At 38.8% G+C, this 25,625-nt stretch overlaps 2 protein-coding genes across 9 annotated transcripts in view; both read right to left on the bottom strand.

Moving 5' to 3' along the window:
- The window catches only part of bcas2 (BCAS2 pre-mRNA processing factor), a 624,479-nt gene that overhangs the window by 431,520 nt on the left and 167,334 nt on the right, over positions 1–25,625 (bottom strand). The window lies entirely within an intron of this gene.
- LOC114142059 (paired box protein Pax-7-like) lies at positions 3,916–25,327 on the bottom strand. 8 transcript variants are annotated; one of them, XR_003594959.1, is made up of 10 exons: positions 23,694–25,327; positions 22,806–23,044; positions 22,514–22,652; positions 22,282–22,407; positions 17,761–17,960; positions 16,381–16,540; positions 14,512–14,702; positions 13,017–13,284; positions 7,589–8,065; positions 7,158–7,478 (listed from the first exon to the last, which is right to left on the bottom strand). XR_003594959.1 is itself a non-coding variant. In XM_028013112.1 (9 exons), exons 1-9 carry the CDS (start codon positions 23,776–23,778, stop codon positions 6,031–6,033), a joined length of 1,524 nt encoding a protein of 507 aa, XP_027868913.1. In that variant the 5' UTR covers positions 23,779–25,325; the 3' UTR covers positions 3,916–6,030. The 8 variants fall into 8 exon arrangements, 6 of the variants coding, with proteins under 6 accessions (XP_027868913.1, XP_027868930.1, XP_027868945.1 ...); XR_003594958.1 differs by lacking the exon at positions 7,158–7,478 and having other exon boundaries at positions 7,589–7,732; positions 7,847–8,065; XM_028013112.1 differs by lacking the exons at positions 7,158–7,478; positions 7,589–8,065 and adding an exon at positions 3,916–6,146 and having other exon boundaries at positions 23,694–25,325.

Raw genomic sequence — 25,625 nt, 5'->3', positions numbered from 1 at the left:
CTTCAACCAAAAATAGAACCCTAGAACGGTTTGTTGAAAATTACAAATATCCTGGTTTAGTGGGGAAAAACAGGGAAGGCATTTTTTTTTTTTCCCCTTCTCAAAAATTATGACCTGAAATGTTTCCTCTCGATTCTCCTTTGGTAAATTAAATTTAAACTTAAATTCTGATTTATAGAGTAATTATTTAAATACTGTTAATATTTTACTGCAAGGTGAATGAGGAATAAGAAGCACAGGACAGCTTTTTAAAAAAAAGAAAAAGGTTTTACCTTCCTTATCCTTTTAGCCAGTGATAGTTTCCTGTCACTGCTGACTGCTGATGCTCCATTTTGTATTCCGTCTCTAAATTACACGGCACAATATTTAGGTTTAATCAAGGTGTTTTTCATTTTGATTTAACTGCATAAAGATTATCAGCAGTCCGGCTGCATTAATCTGTCTTATGCAGACATTATTTTGCCTGCACAATTTTTTAAACATGCAGCAATCATAATCTCCATGACCTTATAGGCATGCAGACAACAGCGTTGGGCCATAAATGCACTGGAATCAAATAATCTGCGGCTTAAAATTGGCATTACTGGCGGATATTTCTCATCTATTTTTTAAAATAAATACTTTGTAAATGTTCCAAGTATTTTGATAAGCAGACTCTGTTGTGTATCCTTCTCACCCTAGTGAACCATTTTTGCATGCCAGTTTCCACCTGTTTGTTCTAATGTGCTAAATATAGATACAAAAACAAACTTAATAGACCGTATAGGCGGTAAGTCAATACATCCACCTCTGAGTGGTTTACTCTCCCTGGTGATCAGCACACAGAGTTCACACCGCCTGAACTTTTCCATATTTTGCCACATTACAACCGCAGACATATAAATCTGTTTCATTGGAATCGAATGTGGAGGAACAACACAGAGTGTTATACAATTTTGAAGTAGAAAGAAAATTATACGTAATTTAAAACACTCTTTGCAAATAAAAAGAACTGAAAAGTGTGGTAAAAGTATTCATCCCCCAGAGTCAAGAGTTTTAAGAATTACATTTTAAAGGGGAAGTATTTTGCAAAATCAACTTTTTTGAGCTCTACATCGTGCTATAATGTTATTCCCTTATCAGTAACATGCCTGTTGCCTTTATTCTTTTATGCATGTTTGTAAAAATCCTTTAATCTCCTGTAGTGTAATCTCCAAAACACCTGGTTGGACCTGGCACCACCTTCGAGACGCAGCTCCTCCCCAGAGCTGAAGTCTTTAGTGCTTCTGCCTCACAGATTATTCCTCCGCTACGACTCTCCCACTCAGCTCCTTCAGACTAGCCAGCAGCAATTAGCAAACACCTGGTGAAACATCTTCTTAGCTCAATATAGGAGCTACTCTGCAACACTGCCGGAGTTTCAGAAAGAGTAGGAGTTTTTAAAGAGACAGACGCCCAATTTCAAGGCATTAAACTAGGAAGTAAATTTTCTTTTAAGTCATATTTGGCACATACATCATTTTTATAAGTAAGGTTAACATAGTTTCTAGATTATGCTGTAGGATGGCACTACATGCCTGGAAAAGAAATACTTCTCCTTAAAGTTGCACTTTTATGGAATGGGAATGCCTCCAATTCACAAAGGTCTATTAATTTCCAATTATGAAAGCAGCGATTTTCGGTCACAATACGAAAATCAGATCACTGCAGCAAATTGCAATTTAATTCCTGCCTTTTCAGCCACAGTGTAGATGAACCTTATGGTTGTGTGATTTATAATTCCGTGAAGCTTCTACTAGAAGCCTTCTGGTATCTTACATATAGCAACCCAATTTTCCTCCCTCGTTCCTGGGAGATGAGTGCCCAGGAACGAGGAAGTGACTGGAGTAGACTAAAGGATCCAGTGAGGAGTGACTGAAAACGAGAAGCTTAAATACTGGGAACTTGAATGCTGATACAAAGGAACCGGGAGGATCAGCTAAGTAATCGCAGGTGTGAGAGGAGAGAGCAGAAGGCAGACAGGAGAAAGAGAGAGAGAGAGAAGTGGTACAGGGGTGAGGCGGAGCACACTGGGGACTAGGAAATGGATCTAACACTAAAGAATAACTACACCAAAGAAAAACATTAAAACTAGAGTAACTAGGAATAACTAGAAACAGAAATAAACATAACTAGAAACACTAAGAATTACTAAACTAAAGTAAAACAACAACAGGACTGACACAAATAAAAGAGGAACAAAGAAACACATAAATGAACAAAACCCAAATAAAACCCCCCAGATCCCAACAAGGTCTTGATGTGGCCCAAAAATGAAAGTGAGTGTGACGCCCCTGTGTTAGAGAGTTAATCCTATATTTCTTTTTGTATAAATTAGATTTGCAACCTACATAGATTAAACGACCTTGCATGCTTCATTGTACTGTTTAGATACTTTACTTTCTTCTCTTGTTCAGCACACGAATTGCTGCAACTTACCCACACACCGCTAAGTCCTTGGAGCCACACATAGATAAGAAGGGCACACACGCCCACGCCAACACACACACAAGGAAACGCCTTAGAGGGAGCAGCTCAGGAATAGATCAAAACCAGTCGCCCTTCTTATCCTGTACTTCTCTTGGTCTCATCCTTCAGGAGAACTGAGCAGCAGGCTCTCGCTGCAGAGGTGAAGGTATTTAAATCAACTAATCTACCACAGGAGTGGTAGATTGTGGCACTTAATCTAACTGGTAGCTAATGGACTACAGCAATGACTTATTTATAATCGCATGATTGCATTGGCAAATGAACATCAAGCCTGAAAACCAAAAACTGTAGCGAACAAGCCCCTCACTCCTGAACCCTGTGCATTAAGTGGATCTAAACAATAACACGAAATGTATCTATTGCTGAACAATATTTAGGTGAGTTTTGATGCTATGTAGTTTGATATTGTTGATAGAACAAGTTTGGTTTGGTTTTTGTGCATGTGCACCACCATTTATACACCATGAGGACCCAGGTCCTTTACAGTAGAGCTAGTTACCATTTGGGTAACATGTACGCTCGATATGAGGGACTGTTGTAAAGTCAACGACACAACGCAAGTGATTTTTGAATGTTGCTACAGGCCGGTGTCTTGACTAGCAATTTGTGGGCATTACTCAGATGTTATTTATTTATTTTGTCCAGTAAGGACAATAAACCGAACTTGATTGCATTCTTTAGTAAGTAGAATCTTTTAGAATTAATGATTAGACTGAATTAATTTTCTTTGTAAATTCCCTGGGCACATGTGCTACTTCTGCAAGATACCCATATGTCCAAATGTAAGCATTAAAATGTAAAAATACGGTTATTTAAATTCTTTCTCCTGCACCTATAAAAATACCAGGAGAAAAGGGAAAATTACATTTTAAGTTCACCAATTACCAAAAAAAGAACATGACAATATTATTAGACTCAAGGCAAATAAAAGCTCTGGAAGCGAGAGCTTCCCCAATGAATGGTACAAGCTCTTTAGTGAACTAATATCAGATTTATTTAATTTAATTCTTAAAAATGCCAAAAACCCTCCCTCGTGGAAAAAACTGCATATCTGTCCTATCAAAAGAAGGTAAAAATGTGGGGTATTGCAAATCTTCTAGATGAGTTTCTATCTTGAACACTGATGGCAAGTTATTTAAATCAGTAACAAGATTAGAAGCTATTCTTCCCAATCTGGTATATGAAAATCAGAGAGTTTTCATAGAAGGAGGTCCAACACAAGATAATCAATGTACTTTATACATCATAAATGAAGTTAAAAACCAAAACATTCCCACATTATTAGTTAGCTGGTGGGAAAGGCTTTTGGTCATCAGTTTTAATATCATTTGTAAGTCAAGTTTTGTTTTATTAGTGTTGATGACAGTCTGTCTAATTTTAAAATGCAAAAAAAAAATGTAATAAAAAAAAGAGAGATATCCTTTATTGGAAAAATTCACGAGTGTGAAAGACAAATGGAAGCATGCAGATTTTCACAATGGCAAAAACAAAACATACAAAATCATGAACTACAAAATTGGCATTTGCAGTTTTACATTTATTTTTTTCGCTTCAGAAAACGTCATTACTCAAGGCAAAAGTTTTTTCTTTTAAATAATAACAGGTGTGGTATTTTGAAAACCATATCAATGCATTCATTACACTTACCTAATGTGGTGTTTGGAAGTGATTTTAAAAAAAAATCAGATTTGACTCGTCTTTGACCCAGTGTGCAACTCTAAACCTGGACAAACTGATTCAAAGAATTTAGCTTCGTCAGGAACAAGCAGGCATGTAATCCTTCACATACTCAGAGATTAATATTTCAGTCCCTGCTGAACCTCCTCTCATATTCTCCTGTCTGCTTCTCAGTGGTCTTGTAAACACTGACTGATGTGCATCCAAAACCTTAATGAACTATCAATAACAGTAACTATCAATATTTGAGCTCCTACAGTTCAGCCTGTGTATGTCAGTAATGAATCTTTAGATGGGACTTTTTAATTATTGCTGGCGCCTCTCCATACTAGTGTAAGGCACGAGATACATGTAAAATGTGTCCATTCCTTTTTTTTTTTTCTGCAGACACCTGTCACTTCAACTTGTTTTACACTGATGTTGACTGCTCTCTACGTCATATCTAACCCCCGACTCAGTAAGTATTTTAGAATAACTCAAAAGTTATATACCAGTTGCTAGGTGCAACCTAGTTACAACAGGAACTGAGGTAAGTGTAAAATGAATTAGCCGGATGCAGGAAATGAGCAAAAATAGTTCTTATTTTGTAGAAAGTGATCAAATAAAGTATAGTTTAACCACAACGGTAAGAGTAATGGCAAGCTGGCATGTCAAAATCAAAACCTCAGTCCTTCAGAGCTCAGTATTTCAGTTTGTCTTTTCAGTCGTTTATCGAGTCAAAATGTGTTTTTCACTTCAGTTTTTTCTCCGTTCAGTGGTTTGTATCGTTACCACATGGACGTTCCAGGAATCCGATCCAGCAAAAAATAAAATAAATAAAATAAAATACAATCTAACCAAGATGAGGTATCAATACGGATAGAGCAACAGACAGCCACAGAGATTCTCCATCTCGTTTACACAGCATGTCCACAGCCTGCCGCTTCCTTTTTCAAAGTGCAGAGAGAATTCAGAATTAAAGTTAGAAAGAAAAGATCACGCTTCCTCTTCAAGCCAGAAATAAAGCTACAAAGAGAGGATTACACTTCCCTTTTTTAAAACAAAAGCCTTTTCAAACTAAAAGAGTGCAAGTGCATTGATATAAATAAAAGGGGGAGGAACGTTATCTCTTCTGGGATACATCTCTTTAATGTCAGAATTTATATCTAATTGTACAAAAACAATATTATTTGTTTTGCTATCAATCAAATATTAAATAAATTAGAGATTAATTTAAAGAGATTAATTTAGTATAAATTTAGGGATGGTACTGGCTGATGACCATACACACTGAAGAAATAAAACATTTAAATAATAATAAAAAAAAAAATCTTTAATCACATAATGGGAATACTGGCACAGAATTTAAAATTTCTTCAGTTGCACACACATTTAATATATATGTATAGCAAATAAAAATTGATATTAATCGTTTTGATTCTACTGAGTTTGCTTAAAGGTTAAGGTGTGCAACTTAAGAGAAGGATGAATTAACACTGGAATAACTCCAGCTCACTGTCTCTTTCCTTCCTGCTGTTATTTTATGTGAATGTTGGTCACTATGTCCCTAAAGAATAACATTTACATTTCCCTTAAAGACCAAACAAGACAAACATAGATATTTAATACAAATGTAGAACAGCAGAGCTGCATTGGTGCCCCGTGAACCACCACGGAAAGTCTAAACTCTCCAAACCAAGAACCAAACATTTACTGGAAGAGATACTGTATTTCAAGAGGTGTTGTGGCTCTTCATCTGCAGGAAAAAACACTCGCATTGGCAGGAAACCTCTGTGCGAGTTTTGTGTTGCAGCAGGAGTCATAGGGGCTGCTGGTGGCCAGGTTTGCTGCCGTCTGTTTAAAGTACTAGTAGGCCTGGCCAGTACTGACATGCAGCATTCCCAGCACAGCTGAGTGATTGGTCAACTTCATCTTGTGCTGACTGAAGAGGCTAATGTTCTTTGCCAAGTAATCCACAGCAGCTGGGAACAGACAAGTGACAAAATAGAAAATTACTTTCAAATCTTACTTTAAGTTTAATTGATCACAAATCAAACAGTGCTGCAAAAAGCCAGTGAAAGCGCAGGTAAGAAAATATAAATAAATAACAGGACAGTGGCGGAATGAGTTCCAGCTCCTGAATTGTGTTTCTTTGACTGACATGTAGTGCAGAACGTTGCATGTTTATTTCTGGATTTGTCAAGACCAAACTTCTGAACTACCCTCGTGAAAAATAAACATATTAAATCTTAGAATACTTGAAGCCAGACTCATCCCCAGTTTACTTCAAGTGTGTAAACGATTATTTGACTTAAAACATGTTATTTTGAAACAACTATATTTGTACTTGATATATTTTAGCTGTAGTAAAATTTTTGAAAATCACAGTTTGAAGTGCTTTAAGTGTACTATTGTGCGTTAAACTGGAACAATTTCAAGTATTCTTTGTACACTTTAAGCATATGGCTGTTTATGTTTTATGTACTTGCTTGACGAGTAAAAATGAAGTGTACCATTTTGAGAAAGAATTACATTTAAATTGTATTTTTAAGGTATTCCAAATTGACAGACCTTATACTTTTGAAATCCTAGTGTTGAGGTGACTGTATGCTCTGTTATACTTTGGTTTCTTAGAATTAGTAAGGAAGTAAACTTTTTAGCTACTGATCCTTTATTACCTTGTGCATTATATGCTTCAGTACACACTACAGTACTGTAGTACGTAAATATATTAAATACCAATACACTGAAGGTTGAAGGGCCTACTCAACATATTCTCCAGGTGAAAAAAAATTTACTTTTGTATTAAATATAGTCACGTAGTCAAGAGTACATTGGCAATTTACTAACACAAAGTTGTACTAACTGTCAATATTAAAAGTTTACAGACAATATGTTTATAAAAATTAGCATATTGTCTGTACAGCTACCTCTAAAGTGTACCTATAAATATGTGCACTTTAGAGGAAATATGAAAAATATTTCACCAAATATAAATTAAAAATATTGTTTTAATTCAGTGTCACAGGATTTCAGCATAACTTCAGACAAAATGACATTTCTCCTTAAAACAGTGAGCATCAATGACAGAACATTCCCATTCACTGCACCACTGCACTTTACAGAAAACTACAAAAAAGAACAATAGAGCAATTAGACAGAGACAGCACTTGTATTTGAAAGAGTGCAGAAAAAAAGTAAAATTTACAATTTAATGACATTGTGGACTCGCTATGTATTTTGCATCAAAAGAACTGATGATGATTGGGACTGGATGCCTGGAGTGTAAAAACATTTCAGGGTGCCTCCTTTGTCTGCATGTGTATATGGGAGAAATAGAAAAACAGTCGGCAATATAAAATCAGTTGATGCATTAACATAAAGTATGGTTTATCAGTTTAGAAACTTAAGGGGGACAAACTACCTTTAAAGCTTTCCATTCATCCATTAGCCAACACACATATCCTGGCAGGGTGGTGAGGAGGACTGGTGGTGTCCATCTCCAGCAGTCAACAGGTGAGAGGCGGGTTCACCCTGGACAGGTCACCAGTCCATTACAGGGTAAAAGCTAGCAATGGATAAAATGTATGAAAGAGAAATGGTAGATTAACAAGGGGAATAAACTCTGTCCAATTATTTTCAAATCAAGAGGTTTATTAAGCACTTAGTGTTGGGAACACACCAGTTTTAAATGGAGCCATAATCCTGGGCAGCTAACTGCTAAAGAAAAAAAACAACAAAACAAAAACAAACATGTCTTCCACCATGAAGACGATGTGGAGCTTCATCCTCAGAACTGGTTGGTGATCTGGTGAAGCTGGAGCCTCTTCTGAGACGGGAAAGTCTTTAAGTTTTCTAATTCCTGATCCCTGGCTCCCTCTTTCATCTTCATTTGCTTAGACTGCAAAAATGTGTTGAAGATAAAAACAATGATGAACGAGTTATAACAACCTCACAATATCAAAGTCTCTTTGGCATGCTGAGCTTAATTACAACCAGGTTAAGTTTATGAAGAAAATTATATCAAGTCGCAAAAACAGAGCCTCCGTGCAGTTGTAACATTAAATAGATTTCTGGGTAAATGACGTGTGTCATGTCTGATTATGCTAGCTCCATCCAGCCAAAACAGCAAAGAGTAACATTAAGCCTTTCAGTTTGAACCAGAGCAAGTTGACATTGATGGCAGTGTAGAAATCAAAAGTGGTAATGAAGATGAGGAGGACCAAATGAAGGAAGAGGAAAGAATTGACGGAAGAAGCTGGTGCTTGTGCTGCTGCCAACTTCAGCTTCACAAATGAAATAATGATTGACACGTACCTCTGGTCATACTGTGTGATCCGGTAAGTACTTCTGTAGCTCTGTCAGGTCCGGTCTTTGGTCCGGTGACACCTTTTTAGGGTCTGGTCTTCGGTCTGGTGTCAGTTCTGTGGTTCCACATGCAGTACTGATGGCAGTGGCAATAGCTTTGTTGTCATTTAAGAGCTTCCACTTCTAGCTGTCTCTGATGTTTCTCCCAGTGTCTTTAGCTCGCTAGCCAGTGGAGCGGTTTAGGCACTTTGTGGATGCAAATTGTCGGCGCAACATTTGTTTTTATCTTTCAAGGGTAGCAACCATCAGTTAGACCATCCTTCATCAATTTTGCTCGTAAAAATAACTCAAAGTCTTCTGGAGAGAAATGTTGAGAGCACAAATGTAGGTGTTTTGGAAGTCGTATTCGACTCTTTCCCACTGCGCTCTTCTTTTTGTTTTTTCATCTTGGAAGCAACGCAGACTCATAACTATTTTTTTATTACAGCCAAAAGTGATGCAGTATTGCACTGTCTAAATTTACACCAGTCAAATGCAACAGGATACAAAAACAACGCGGGAAGTTAGTCCTCCTGTGTTTGCTACACTCTTCTGTTCCTGTTCCTTCCTTTGATCCAACTGTGTCATCAAGCCAGCATGCATTGTGCAGGCAAAAAAGTGGCAACCCCCATGGATGAGAAATATAACAAAAGATATAACAAAAATGTTTACGCAAGTATGTGTTTTTATTTATCACAAACATCCTTTCTTTATAGGAAAATTACAACATATTTAGGCCAACATGTTCAACTAATCATGGACTCATTTAAGCAAACTTAACACTTTAACAACCTTCATTCCTTTGGGTTCTTTTGGTGACCTACATTTTATTTCCATCCAGTTGTTGTCCTGCTTTATTGTCCAAATATATAATGCATATATATGTATATATATTTAGGAAAATATAAGATAAAACTATTCGGCTGTAAAGCTATAAAATAAAACACTCAAGCAATCACAATAGCCACATTTTGTCGATAGAATAAAGCATTTTGTATGCCAAAGGTAAATGTCATATTTAGTCTGGTTAACAGACCATAAATATATATATATATATTCCAACAGATCCACATTTCATCTCTCGCCCATTTCTGAAATGTGGATCTGTTGGAATATGGAGGGTTCCATCCCAAATCCAGCACCCTGAGACTGTACACGAGCCGCAAGGAAGGAGGCAGAGGACTAGTGAGTGTGAGAACCACAGTCCAGGACGAAACAACTAAGATCCATAAATACATCAGGGACAAAGCCTCAACAGACAATGTGCTCAGTGAATGTCTCAGACAACATGGATCGGAGGTTGAGGTGCCAGAGATACCATCATGGGAGGACAAGCCCCTACATGGGATGTACCACCAGCAAATAACCCAAGTGGCTGATATCAGTAAATCCTACCAATGGCTGGAAAAAGCTGGACTCAAGGACAGCACAGAGGCCCTCATCCTGGCCGCCCAGGAACAGGCCCTAAACACCAGAGCAATAGAGGCCCAGATCTACCACACCAGACAAGACCCAAGGTGTAGGTTGTGCAAGGAGGCCCCTGAGACAGTCCAGCACATAACAGCAGGGTGCAAGATACTGGCAGGGAAAGTGAACATGGAACGACATAACCAAGTTGCAGGCATAGTGTACAGAAACATCTGTGCAGAATATGGACTGGAAACCCCGAGATCAAAGTGGGAAACACCCCCAAAGGTGACGGAGAACGCCAGAGCTAAGATCCTGTGGGACTTCCAGATCCAGACAGACAAAATGGTAATGGCGAACCAACCAGACATTGTCGTAGTGGATAAACAAGAGAGGAAAGCCGTTGTGGTAGATGTAGCAATACCAAGCGACTGCAACATCAGGAAAAAGGAGCACGAGAAACTAGAGAAATACCAGGGCCTCAGGGAGGAACTGGAGAGGGCCTGGAAGGTGAAGACCACAGTGGTGCCTGTGGTCATCGGGGCCCTCGGGGCAGTCACCCCCAAACTGGACCAATGGCTACAACAGATCCCAGGAACAACATCAGACATCTCAGTCCAAAAATGTGCAGTCCTTGGCACAGCCAAGATACTGCGCAGGACCCTCAAGCTCCCAGGCCTCTGGTAGAGGACCCGAGCACAGAGGATAAGAACCAACCGCGGTGGGTGAGAAGGGAATTTTATATATATATATCTATATATATATAGATATATATATAAACAAGCTGAATTGGATTGAAATTCCAATCAGCTCAACAGTTTCATGTCAACAGGATACTTTTTCCATTGTGTGATCATAAAATCTTTAAGAAATTAAAGTAACATTTTATTTACATTTTTTTATTATTATTATTTCTTTGTCATCTTGACAAAATTGTTATCCGAGATCTCTATTTTGAGTATTCAAACAGTGAATTTAATAAACTGGTTTTCATCTCCATTCCAAGCTAGCATTTCTGCAATCATTTTTAGCACTTTACTCTTGACATGTGACCTTCGCTATAAAGTTGTAGAGTAGAGATCAGAGTCCACAGGAGTAAAATAACTGACATGTACATAAATGTGCTTATGAGTAAACACATTACATCTCAGAGGCAGGGACTATCTGTTTGCCTCCTCACAGAGGATTTAAGGCATAAACCTGGCTGGCAGGAAAAACATTCTCTTAAAGGGTCCCTGTCACTAAGCCCATCCACAAATCGCCTCCCCCCTTACCACCCACCCCCACCTCCGTTGTCCCAATCCCTCTTCCCCCACACACACACAAATATTGCCCCCCACCAGCTCTTTAGGTAAATGACATCTTGGCAGATAATCCTGCCCATGCATGTTTTTTTTTTACTTCTTAGCAAAGGTGTGACAGTTCTCTTTCTGATCTGAACTGACAGACGCTGCCTATCTCCTCCCAGATGCCCAAACATACACAGATCCTATAATGTCACTCGTGCTGTCTGAGAAGGCATCACCAGCTGAACCTGGGAGGAGCAACGTCAGCAACTAAGTAAATATTTGTTGAGAATTAATACCAGCCATCAGATAAAAAGGAGCTTTCTGAGTGAGCTTAACTGCTTACTGCTTCCTTCAAACATTCCTGTCTTGTTTCTGTACAGTTTAAAACAGTGTTACATTGTATATCATGCAAATGTAGTGTCCTAATATAGTAATTGTTTTAAAGATACTTTATACCAAACAATAGAAATAATACTGGAAAAATTGTGGACTTCTCCACAAGCCGGGGGCTGTTACTGATCCAGAGGTTTAAGTATCTTAGCATCATGTTTACAGGTGATGTCAGAAAGACTCCCGTTTGCCCACCTGCAGCTGGTTTTCTTGTTGGTACCAAATCCACTGTCATGTAAACACAGCAGCACTGTGAGAGCAATGTTCTTTGATTTCTCCAGTGCATTTAACACAAGTCAGCTTCTTTATCAGAAACCCCCCAGTGGAAGCTCCAAAAATCACCTGGATCAATGACAACCTGACAAACAGCACCACAGTGTGAAAATGAAAGGTCAAAGGTATAAACAGGTGGTCAGCAGCACCACAGGGCACTGCACTCTTGCCATTCGTTTTCACTGTAAAATTCAGGTTTCCTGTACAGTACAGTCCATAAACACGCTGAATAAACAAGCTGAATACAGAACTGAGACAATACAATCCGCGGGGTTTCCTCAAATAGGAACTTTTAAAAACTGCTTTGAATAATAATATATTGAAGTACTGTACTAACGTTTTGATAACTAGGATCTATTGGAATGTGTTTATTATTGAATTGAAATGATTTTTTTCTGATTTACCTTGAAATGACGTTTATAAAGTGGAGTTATATAAATAAATTGAATCAAATTGAATTCTCAAGAACTGTTATGTTTTAGAATTGAGATTACGTGTGAGAATCAAGTTTGTCATTTTTTAATCCATTTATTACCAGCCCTTGAACAAACACAGATAATTTCCTTAAATCTGTTGTATGTAACTTTAACAAAAATATGTTGTTCAATATTTGTCAAAAGTGTTGCCATGTTATGACAGTATAGTACGAGACGGTAAATCTGTGAATAGTTTGAGCTCCGTCACCTCCTCCCTGAGCTACTATTGGAAGTTTTTACCACTGTCAATCGATCTTGTGTACACTGATCAATGGGCTGATGATAACTGATCAATGGGCTGATGGTAGAGGAACAACTTTCCAGGAAAACCGTTTATCTGCCCCCATCAGTGACCATGCTAACTAGCCTGAGCATTCCTGGCTGACTCCGTTGAGGTGAACCAGCTGTAGCATAGCAGAGAGAAAGAGGGAGGATCTGAGCAGCGCATACACAAAGTGTTTGGCAGTAGCATATTTCAACAGATGACACCAGGACCATAGAACAAGGCAGAGAACTCAAATCTTTCCATTGGTCACCGTTGTCACATTCTACTGTATAGCCACAGCTTAAACAAACACGTAAAAAACACTTTTTTTTTCTTTTTTTTTTTTTATAAAAGTTGCATACTGCAGCTTTAAAACTTTAAAATATGTAATAAAATAACACTCACTCTGACCATACTGACTGTACTGGTAGTTGGCAGCTGTCACAACTGGGTCCACGCTGTAGCTGGTGGTGCCGTATGTGGTTGGGGAGTAAGATTCGGATGAATGAAAGCTCTCCGCCATCTTAACAGAGACCTCTGCTGACTGTGGACTGCCGTTGGCGGCCATGATGTTGGATAAAGAAGAGTCCAAAGACCTTGGGCGAGGCGACAGGTTGAAGTCATGGTGTGGCTTTGAGGAAACACGACATGAATTACTCACGATGCTCATAACCTGCAAACAGAAAGAAGAGGTGCTTCAAGATTGTCATCAAACTTTTTATATCAAGGTGTAGGATTTATCAAGTGTATTATCAAAATACGCAAGGTAAGTGGTGCCTTCAGGTTCATTTTATTTTTGGAATTGGTAAAAAAAAAAAAAAATTCTTTCCAAGGAAACCCAGCTGATTGGATCAAGTCAATACCTTGCAGCATTTATTCCTTCTAGACAAGAATGTAGTGGCAGTGGACAGTGGATTACATTAAATCATTGACTTTGCAATTAGCCCTTCCATGAATTAGCCCTTGCATGTTATGACAGCAGAAAGGAAAACGTCCCTTTAACTGGAAGAAACCTTCAACAGGTTCATTGTGATCGCTCGTCTGCCTCCATCTGCTGGGTTTCGAGAAGACAGAGCAGATATACAGAAATAAAAACCAGAAGCACTAATTCAGTAGCACCTTCTATGTTAAAGGAAACATTGCTCACCCATCATTTGGATGGGTGAGCAAATACGTTTGACAATATAGTGCAGGATATGGCCTGGGAGCTCTTACCAAACACAAACACACAGAACAAGATAAGATACAGCCCTGTTCCTATTAACCTACTGACCTAAATGTCGCTGTTTGTGATACGTAAAAAACTATTTAAAAAAGTCTTTATTATGTTTTTCACCTACAAAGGCTGCCATTTTTTTCAAACTGCACAATGCATGCCAGGCTGCAGGCTAAGTGGAGACAGGCTTAGTGATGTCATGAGAGGAGAAAACAGTCAAAACATAAATCTATTAGTAATAGGGAATAAAATAAGCCTATAGAAACCACAACAGATGAGTGGTTTCATCTAAAAAGGATTGCATAGTGTTCATACTAAAAGTGTATGAAAATACTGTGTATGGCAAAAAAGAAAACATAGATTTGTAAAACCATGCGACACGCCAGCACACAATTTTCCTTAATAGATCACAACTGTACCTCAAACTGACTTGAAATAAAGTTTACACTCTACCACCAGTATTTCAGGAGGCATTCTTCACAGATGAGATCTCATGGGTGCTAGTATTATTAAAGCACACCTCCTCTGTACTCTGGGGGGAGCAACATAGACCCATGTAGCAACGCCCCTCAGCAGGTTGAGGCAATTCTCTGAATAAAATTTAGTTTCCTGTAAGTTGTTAAAAACATATGTACACATACTTAATCAGACCGAGCCAATCAGTAATAACCCAAAAGGTCTTACCTGTTGTGAAAGTCCACTGTTAATGGCATTGCTCTGAGCTGCAGAGCTCAGAAAGGAATCAGAATAACTGGAGAACCCATTGCAGTTGGAGGAAAGAGCATAGGCAGGACCGCTGTCCACGTTGGACAAACCGATTTGGTGCACAGTGGACGGAGGCAGTGGTTGTGGACGATGAACTGTGTCATCATTCTCTGAAAATGACCATACAACAATGTGTGTATAAGCAACAGAAGTTATTCGTAAGGCAAAAACATCGATGTAGATATTTCTCATTCTTAAATAAGGAAAGATTTAAGGGTTCTATCTGGCTTTCTACTTCCACCTTGTTAATAAAGAAACATTAGATATATTGCTGGGTTATCCTTTGAAAGAGTTACTGGTAGCAGCGAGTTGTACTGTGCTTGGCTTATACTCCAAATCCAATACCCGCTCTCTCCTGGACATGGCTATTGGCTGTCTGAGCTTTTATGTGCTCTCTTTCATCTTATACACTTTAAAACTGAGAGCTTTTAGCTGCGTCCCTCTCCTAGAAAAAGGAACAAAAGGAGCTAATCATACTCTCCTGTTTTGGCCAGGAAACTACCATATTTTACCCCTCTGCCCCACTGCGCTCCCATATTAGTATTTTCCCATAAATTTCCCATATTGTAGTAATTACATGGCACATCACTCGCCCACTCCCCATTCCTTTTACAGTAATCTTCTTCACCAGCCCACCCGATGCTGGTCTTCCACCAATGCAGTCTCTAGCCCTCCCACCACCCCCTGCTCCGACAGCAGCAGCAGACGGATAAATATTTCCCGTATCCTCAAGTCCAAAACTTGATAGGTTATGGAGCTAATGCTAATATTTTGTCTAAGTTTTTAAACATAGGAAGTAATCCAGGATTGGTGGTTCTTCGTTTTCTTTGTGAATACTCTATCTTCTCAAACCCCAGGTCATTCTCATGCCAGGTTCAGCTGGAAGTTTCTTCCTGTTAAAAGGGAGTTCTCTGCTGTCGCTACATATATGCTTAGTATGAGGCATTACAGCAAGGTCAATGACTAGATGTAATTGACTGTCCACAGTCTCTACACATTTGCTACATGCTCATTCAGGAGAAGCGAATGATGCTGGTCAGTGACTCAGTGCAATCTCCTGGGCTTCCTTAGACAGAAAACTCTTTAGACAGTTAGAATAAGGCAATGATTTTGACTGCACTGTTTTATAACTTGCATCAAGTTGGAACTGACTTTGAATTGGTTTAAAACTTACATGAATTCGCTATGTCACACAAGCACAGTGTATTCAGTTGCTAAAGCAGAGAAAAGTACGTGGAAAGTTGTGCAATGAAGAGTCAAGACAAAAATCAACGGAAGATGAGGCTTGCAAATGAGAGAAACTACACATCTTTGTTGAACAACAACTTCATGCAAAATCTGTTCTACTCATCATAGACGCTCAGTTAAAATTGAATTTACCGTACTTTGATTATTTTGGCTGAACCTGTCAATAATCCATCCATATGATCCCAAAAGTTTCATTGTGAGTGTTAGCTTAAGACAACCTAATATCTTTTAATATTTAATGTTGGTTTAATTACACAACAAAGATTCTAAAAGACGTTCCAGTTTTGCACAGATTTCTTCCAGCACCAGGACTTCCAAGATGAACCATATGGCTGGGAACCAAGTTGATCCTTTCAATTTGTTGAGCCCTTTGAATTATTCAGAATATTGACAAATCGAAATCAGAGCAAAACGATAAAAAAACCCTAAATGTTCCTTTCACAAATCCGAAGGTAAACAGAAAAAAAAGAATATCTCATGTGTAGAAAAGAACCGGCCTCTACAGAATGAACTAATGATGACATGTGAGGTGTGCTTTACCATGGGACAGAGAGGAGTAGCCTGATTCTGAAAGCTGATATGTCGAAAACGTTGACACCCCTGTTGAAGAAAATCCATTGGGCAAGAGGTTGTTGAATGCTGCTAGTTGACTGGCTCCTGCTTGCTTGCGCCACCTGGCTCTGCGATTGCTAAACCACACCTTAAAAACAAGAACATCTGACAGAATGAATGTGTGTTGAATATCTAGTGAACAATGCTTTGGCTTATGACTGTTCCAATCCCACACCAGCTTGAGTTTCTCACTTAAGTTACTTTGCTATTATATACCTTTTGAAAGGCTGTTCATGCACACAATTTACATTGGTTATATTACTTTTAATCTAAAACTGAGACTGAACGTGCGTATTAATCTAAAACCACGTACACTCTAAACTTTATTCATATAAACCATATGAAACAGACCAGACCATTGTTTCACCGTGTGTGAGACGGATCACTGATCAGAAATATCACTTTTGCATCTTGTCTCAAAAAATACAGTACAAAACTATTCATGCCCTTTGAACTTTTCCATGGCTTGTCACATTGTAAACACAAACATAAAAATATTCCATTGTAATTTAATGCGAAAGACCGTTCTACTTTTCAAGTGACATACAATTGAAAAGTAGAAAGAAAATGATACGTGATTAAGAGTGGAAGTCAGCAAAAAGAAACAAAAGGCATTCGCATTCTCATCTTAAATAAGGTGTGCGTCTAACAACGAACACTAACACGAAATGGCACAGCAAAAAAAAAAAAAAAACACTTCTTTCTCACACACTATATCCATTCTCTTACACAAAAACAGCCTATGTTCTAGTGTGAAATATAAATGGAGGTGTCCGCCTCATTTCTCCAAAATCACTCAACAGTTTTTATGTCTCGAGAAACATAATTATAAAACTATAAAGGTTGTCGTCAAAACGGAAATGAAATACTTGAATTCCCTCTAAACTGGACTGCTTCCAACATGTATTAACAACAAGTTCTTGTTTACCTCAGCTTGTCCTAAGACTCTGCAGCTACTGTAGACTCTTAAGTGGAGGAAACAGAAAAACTCGTCTCAATTCGGTTTTACGGTCTGTGCACAGGCTACCTTGTAATTTTAGAGTTCATTTTAAAATCCTGACTTTACCTTTCAGGGCCGTGGGTGGTAAAGAAACTTTATGAAAACTTAAATGTTTTTATGCTTTTGTAATGTGATTTTGCTTTTAAGTTTTACATTTGGAAATGTAATTGTGTTTCTGATTTTGAGCCAATAAATGATATCCTAAATTGTCTGCTAAAGCAGCTCGTTAATCGAGCAATGTTCTTGAAGCTGAGCCGGTCCGACTCAGCCCGGCCCCATCTGAAGCTCTGGATGTGTCTGTGTTTTACCTGAACCCTGGCCTCAGTCAGCCTGGTCCGCTGGGCCAGTTCCTCTCTGGTATAAATGTCAGGATAGTGTGTTCTTTCAAAAGCCTTTTCTAACTCCTCAAGCTGCTCTGCTGTGAAGGTGGTCCGACTTCTGCGCTTCTTCCTTTTAAGACGGAGGTCAGGTTCCGATTCTACATCCGACACTTCTTCCATTTGGCTTCCTGAAACCAGCGAAGAGACAATTGGACTTACTTAATATTCCTGTTCAAATCGGTGAGATTTGTGTTTAGGTTTGCAGCGTTTCTCCCTTATTTTGTTAAAAAATTTGAACTTCAACTTAATACCTAAAACCCTAAATAATGCTTTAACCTGAACTGTGATTTGTTCCAGGACAGCTGACCAAGTCTCAGGAGTGTTACTTTATGAATCCAGAGAAGATTTTGTCCAGAAAAGATCCAAAGTTGTTTACGTTAACATTATCAGTCCATCCATAATCATACACCCTTGTCCCCAGTGGGGTCAGGAGGATTGCTGGTGCCTGTCTCCAGCGGTCAATGGGTGAGAGGTGGGTACACCCTGGACAGGTCATCTGCCCGCCGCAATAGTTAACATAATTTTTATTTAAAAATAACAATTTTAAATAAACATTTATTTAAAATAGCAACTTTAAATAAATGAATTTAAAAGATATATAAATAAAATGATGTCAGGGATCTCTTTCTCAAGGGACAGTGGAGATTGTTCAACATCCTGCGATATAAATTTGCCTAAATTAGATCAAATATGCTCATTTTTATCGACACTCCCTCTAGCAGTTAAAACCAGCCTCACTTCTAAACATATACACAGTCTGCAGTAACTATAACTTGCATTTAAACTAAGACTTCTTTTATTAATTAGCTTAAACCGTCTCATGTGTCCAAACTAAGTGCAACACTTCTGAAAAGTCGTCGTCAAATGGTTTTTGGGACCTTTTGCTGTTACTGGTGCATAAACCTGCGCGCTCCAAAAACTGGCAGCCGATTCTTTGTTGCTCGTATCTGAATAGAAGCAACAAAACTCGACAGTTTTCTCAATGCCCTGGTGTAGATATTTAAAGGAAGGCGATTATAAATCCTGACCAGCCGACGCATCTGAGTAGAGAAGCTTTTCTCTCCCCGTTTTGCTGTTGTCTAGTTGAATCATGTCAGGTTGCGGGAGTCTGTGCACAGCCATTCATGCTTCTGTCTTGAAGGAACAATACGGCCACTTCACAAACTGTCAGCCCTCTTTCATGAAGTGTGCAGCATATACTGTTTCAGCAAACAATTCGGTGTGGTTCATCAGCTCTTTCAGGGCAAACACAAAAGATTTTTTTTCCTTGCAGCAGCTGTTTGTGTGCTTGCAGAACCATATATGAAAAAAGATATTCCAACTTCCATGTTCACATGCTTGTTTTCTATACTGACCTGACAGATTGGTTGAAAATGGAGAGCGGTTTGTTTTAATGATCAATCTTGGTAATAAGCTCCACGATCATTTTATTGAGATTCGGCATTCTCCTTAAGCAGTATGCCTTCCAAACATCATTTGACGGTTACCAGGAGTGACACTGGTGAGCATGCTGTAGCTTTAGACTGAAAATGGGCTGCGATGTGGTGGGGAGGGAGGGAGCAAAGTGCTACCGAGCCGTACCGCTGCAACCGATGGAGAAATTCAACTGCCCAAGAACCGTTCGACCAGCAGCGAGACGGTTCTAGGCAAAATAAGGCAGAACTTAAAGAATTCACCAAAAATGTCCAAATCTGGAGAAAAACAAAAAGATAGAATCCTAAATAACCTATTTAGACAGTTTATCAGCAAAAAAAAAAAAAAAAATGTCGACTTGAGGGTAAATAAATTTTAAAATTAGTTTAAAATTAAAGAACTGAAAACAAAAGTCAATACTTGTGTTTTTTTTCACCCAGTTTTCATAAAATCCATAAGAGATATATTTTTTATGACAATCATGCTAAAACAGAATTTCTAAAATACCAAAGATGGCGTTTTTATTTATGTGACTTGAATGCCTATATATATATATATATAGGCATTATATATGCCTATATATAGGCATATATATAGGCATATATATATGCCTATATATATAGGCATATATATATAGGCCTATATATATATGCCTATATATATAGGCCTATATATATAGGCCTATATATATACAGGCCTATATATACACAGGCCTATATAGGCCTGTGTATATATGCCTATATACACAGGCATACACAGGCATGTGTATGCCTGTGTATATAGGCATACACATATGTGTATGTGTACACACACATACACACACATATATATATCAGGGCCTCAGGGCGTCTGGCTGAACTGTAGCCCTGTGTCGCTTCTGTTATAGCTGTAATTACTTTATGAATTTTCCTAAAATGTGCATGTAAAATCAAAAAGAATTTAAACGAGTTCTAAAATAATTTTGACTTCATTTGCCTGTTTTGTGTCAGACGTCGTCTGGAATCTGGCTCACATGCAGCGTTAATGTCACGGGGGGGAAATGCACTAAACGCATGCTTTGACACGAGACAGTAAAACAGTTCAAATTATTAGTGCTGAAAAAAAATTCCTCAGTGCTTCACACTGATTTATTCCCACCACTTTTTTTGGTATATGTTCATTAAGACCAGGATTTTTGGTGCAAGCCAGGGGGGGCAGAAAGGGGAAATGAATCCCACTTTAATAAACTGATACACAGCCAAAGACCAATGCTGGGATGATTGTGTTATCACCCTCCAAACATTTGGGCCGTTATTTCAACCTGCTCAAATATGAAGATGGTGTGGAGTAAAAGTGTGCGCCTGGGGAAAATTATTTTTGATAGCTACAACTTGCCACTGAACGTGGCCACGTGTTTCTTTGCCCTATGCGGCATTTGTTTGAAGTACCACGCACCCCAATCCTTGCTGTACACATATTTGTACATTCTCCCAAGCTGGACTTGAGAACCAAAGCATGTGTTGTCACTCACGTATGCACAGAATACTCTTACTGCATCTCAACTTCAGCAGGCAATTTCCGTCTTTATGAATTATGTGCCAAAATATTTATCAACATCAAAGAAAAGGCTGATTTCTAGAGGTTAGGCTTCAACATGTTGCCAAGGAATTTAAGGTAAATACATCATTTAGTATTTACATATAAAACACACACACACACACACACACACACACATATATATATATATATATATATATATATATATATATATATATATATATATATATATATATATATATATATATATACTGCTCAAAAAAATAAAGGGAACACTTTAAGTGTTAAACACCTGTTTAAGTGTTCCCTTTATTTTTTTGAGCAGTGTATATATATATATATATATATATATATATATATATATATAATTTTTTTTTTTTTTTTTTATGTACATGGGTTATATCTTATTTCCGAGAATGCGTAATAAAACTCAAAACACATTTCTGGGAGTTTTTCCTCAAACTGAGACAAAACATTAATTGACATGAAGGTAATGTAAAGGATTCAGTGAAGCATCTCCAGTCATGTGGATCTTTTCTCTCTCTCTCTCTCTTTGTTATTTTTGATATCAAATTGATGCCGTATATAACTAATTTACATCTTGTACGTAGCATATTTTATTTTGGTGCTCAAAAACAATACTTGATTGGTTTGTTCGTAACAAGGGAATACAGCCAGAACTAACTCTCACTTCAGGCCCTCGACATTTTCTACAGAAGCATCACATCAGATTTACACATTGAAATCTGAATTCAAAACACGCCGTGCGCCCCGGACGGATGACAGTGAAAAGAAATAAAGGGCTGAATTTAATCTGCTTTGAAGCCTTTGAACGTGGAACATGTGCCTGGGAATAGGAGAGTGAGGGCTGATAGGGGATAAATGTATTGGAGCTGTTACACCTTCTCCTGCACAATTGCCTGTTCATCACACTCTAGTTTCATTACCAGTTGTAATATAGGCTCAGTCGTCAAATTATTAAAACTTAAGACCTGGATGACAGGAAGCAAACAGGAAAATATTCCCCAGTGTGTGCAAAGGAGGAGACAGGCTCGAAAGTAATATAGAGTATTTTTCACGCAATAAGAGGATAGAGTGTTATTAACATTAACATTACCATTTTTAATTTAGTTAATTGTAAGCCTATCATTCCAACTGTAGGTTTGATGATCGTGCCCTTCTTCTTCTTTCTCAGACATTAGGAAAAGCTCCTGCTCTGCTCCTAACAGGCCGCCGAGGCCCCCCGCCGTGTGTCAGTGATCTAACTCAATCTGACTGCAGCCAGCAGCCCCCCCATCTGCTTTGCTGTCGGCAGAACATTTAACCAGCACCAGGGGACCCAGATCCACTTTAGCGATTCCACAATATAAATAATTAAGCGCCTGCTGGGAAAACACAAAAACCCAGAGCGACAAAAACTATACTGCCCGAGCCCCAGTTTGTCGACAGTTTATCGCTTTAGAACCGAGCAGCCGGCGGCCTGACGGCGGTCGCTCCTACCTTTGCCGCCCAGAATGCCGTCTATGCTGTGGTTGTTTCGTTTTTCTGCCTCTTCGTCCTTTTTGTCACGTTCGTCCTCATCCTTTCTCCCAAATCGATTTCGAAGCACGCGGCTGATCGAACTCACTGCAATTGGTCCAGGCGTGGTTAGAAAAAAATAAACAATTATATGATCAATAATAATAATAATAATAATAATAATAATAATAATAATAATAATAATAATAATAACCTGAAGGGACTGTGCCTCTGTCACACGCTCCGTCCTTCAGCAGCTTGTCCCGTATTTCCCAGCTGAACATCCCGGGGTTCTCGTGCTTGTATTCCTCTATCCGCGTCTCCACGTCCAACGTAGATAACTGCTGCAGGACCTCGCGCACATTCAGGTACACACTTATGCATGTTGTTCACAAACATGCGCGCGCTCACGCACACGCACACACACACACACACACACACGCACACACGCACACACACACACACACACACACACACACACACACATATTTATCGAGTTGTCTCACCCTGGACTTGCTGCCACCGATGGCTCCTGGTCGGATTGAACCCGTCTCCTGAAACCGGCAGAGGATCTTAGAGACGCAGCCGTGAGAGACGCGCAGCTGCCGGGAGATGACGCAGGGCCGGACCCCTTGGTGGGCCATCTCCACTATCTTGTGCCGGATGTGGTTTGGTAGAGGCCGGCCGTTAATGAAAACACCTCCCAGCTGGTTGACCCGTCCCTGCCCGAGAGCAGTGGACACTGCTGGCACACAAGAAGGGTTTAAAAAAAAAAAAAAAAAGAAGAATATGTTAATTCTGCTACTGTGTTATAATTGTGTAGATCTCTTTTTTCTTCTTTAATGCTTGTTGAAACCGAATTAAAAGTCTTTTCGTCTTCATTGGGCTACTCATTTCAGATATCGAAGTGGCCGACCTTCCGCACGTGTCCACACGTTCCTGGGTTTTAAGAGCGAATTAAAGTTGATAAAAGTGGCCGCTGAATATTCAGCTATCATAAATAGTTTGGCAAAAAAAAAAAAAGAAAGAAAGAAAGAAAGAAAAACAACAACACAGAATTGGACCCTCGAAATATATTCTCATGGAAAAAAATACAGATTTTACGACCAGTTCCAAAAATATCTCACCCCGAAAACTTCTAAATAACAATAACAATAATAATAATAATAATAATAATAATAATAATATAGTTTATGATTATAATAGCAGTAAAACCGACTCAGTCTGAGCAGGCGGTGTTTCAAGTAGTCCAAGCATATTAACCTTTGTTTTCTTTTCTTTTCTTTTCTTTTCTTTTCTTTTCTTTTCTTTTCTTTCATTTATTCATTTCTAAATAAAATAGCTGGACTCCAGCCTGCCTCTCTCTGGGCCCTACAGCCTACAGTGAAGCTCACCGTCCAGCGGGAGTCCAGTGCGCTGGTAGTTCTGTCTGGGTGCCGGGCGCATCATTTGCTGGACCATTCCTGGTAACGAAGACATTTCATGCAAAACAAGAGCGGACTTGACAAGAAGGGGTCGGGGAGAGGAGGAGGAGGAGGAGGGAGGGGGGCGGGGGAGAGCGATACAATTAATTAAAGAGCAGAGGCGTCTCAAGTTCAAGTCTTGAGTTGTTGATCTGGTGTAAAACGGGGGAAAAAAAAAAATATTGAGTCAATCCAATCTGTTGATTAGGAGATGAAATCAGAAGAGCATGAAATCCTCCTCAGCACAGAGGGAACTGATCCAACTCCGAGACCCGCTCACTCATCAGCGAGCCGCGTCGGCGAGTCCTTTACGTCACATGGGGCCCAGGCGGCTGCAGGAAGACGGGCACAGGTCTGAAGTCCCCGAGGGTTCCCGGAGCTTCCTCTCATCACTCTGGTGGATGGTCCAACAGGTTTCTGCAGCCAAACGCAAACGAGTTTCTGCAACCAATGGGAAGACAGGAACCACGAGGAGCCCGAGTCCCACGTTCTCCTCATCGGCACATCCGGTCAGGGAAGAGCCACAGTAAGATTTATGGCTGAAAAAAAAAAAAAAAAATCCTCAAGTGTAAAAGAAGATTTGTTATTGTACAACATGATGTGTAACACAGTTTATAAATGCGCACCTCCACATTCACATTTGTGTCAGCAGTTTCTCAAATGTACACACGTCAAACTACACATCTGGTGTAATTACACACTAAGCATGCAAATCGCCAAAAATGCGCGTGCACGAACCCCCGGAGACTTTTCTTACCGCACGGGAGATGATGCGTTCAATGCTGGTGAAAAGCTGGGATTTCTAAGAATTGTAATTGCAGTGCTGCGTCGAAGGCAGAAGAAAAGCTCGGATATTTGAGCCTTCCAAGTCTTATCGGAAATACAGTAGCTTTGACTAGCAGTCCAAAACCACTATATTAGAGACATGCTCTTATATAAAAGTTACTGAATTCTAAAAAAAAAATATTGACTTTGTAGGTTGCACTGTTGAAATACGGAAAAAAATAACAACTCCCTGAAAACTAAGGTGAGCAGCAGCGCCATCCTGTGGCAGAGGTTTAACTTCCAGAAACCACAGGTTGGTCCGTCTTCTGAAAGTGTGATCTTAATGTGCAACAAAAACAACAAAAAAAAAGTTAACTGTTGGTTAACAGTCCAGTTTGTTAGTACAAACATATATTTTTGAACAACACATTTTTAAAACAACTGGAAATTCGTTTGAAACCATTTTTTGGTTTGCTGTTAAGAGTTTTTGATTCATTAGAAGATCAAAACCTCCCTATGTCGAGACTGAAACATTAAATCTCCAAATTCTGAGTAGTGGAGAAAACCAGACAGATTATGCAATTTTGTACTAAGAACATGTGAGTGATTCTTTTCTATATAAATAAAAAAATGTTTTCAAACGATCAAAATGTTTGGACAAACAACCGACGTAGTAATAATGTTTGGATGCGTAAAATGACCCGACGTGCACTGTAAAAAAAAAAAAAAACAAACAAAAAAAACAACCTGTAGAATTATCCCCCCAAAATTGAGATACTGAGTTTGGTAGAGATTTAATCAAATATTTTTAGTAATTAATGTCAACAGCTCTGAAACACCAAAAAAAAAAAAGTTAAGGTCTACTTAACGTTTCTGGGAATAAATAATTTCCTGACCGCTGGAGACCCAGCACCTCTACACGTCCACTAGGATTAAGCGTGTAAAATAATGGATGGATATAATTTTCTTAGAAATTTGAGTAATTGTAATGCTTATTTTGTCATTGCTGATCCACTTAACACATAATAATTAATAAAAATAATTAACAACTACTGACCTCTGGAAAAGTTCCACAGAAATGCATCGGAGCAGAACCCG

Source organism: Xiphophorus couchianus, chromosome 1, assembly GCF_001444195.1.
Source record: "Xiphophorus couchianus chromosome 1, X_couchianus-1.0, whole genome shotgun sequence".
Lineage (NCBI taxonomy): Eukaryota > Metazoa > Chordata > Actinopteri > Cyprinodontiformes > Poeciliidae > Xiphophorus > Xiphophorus couchianus.
The sequence above is the reverse complement of the archived record's forward strand: the minus strand, read 5'-3'. Positions and strand labels throughout refer to the sequence as shown.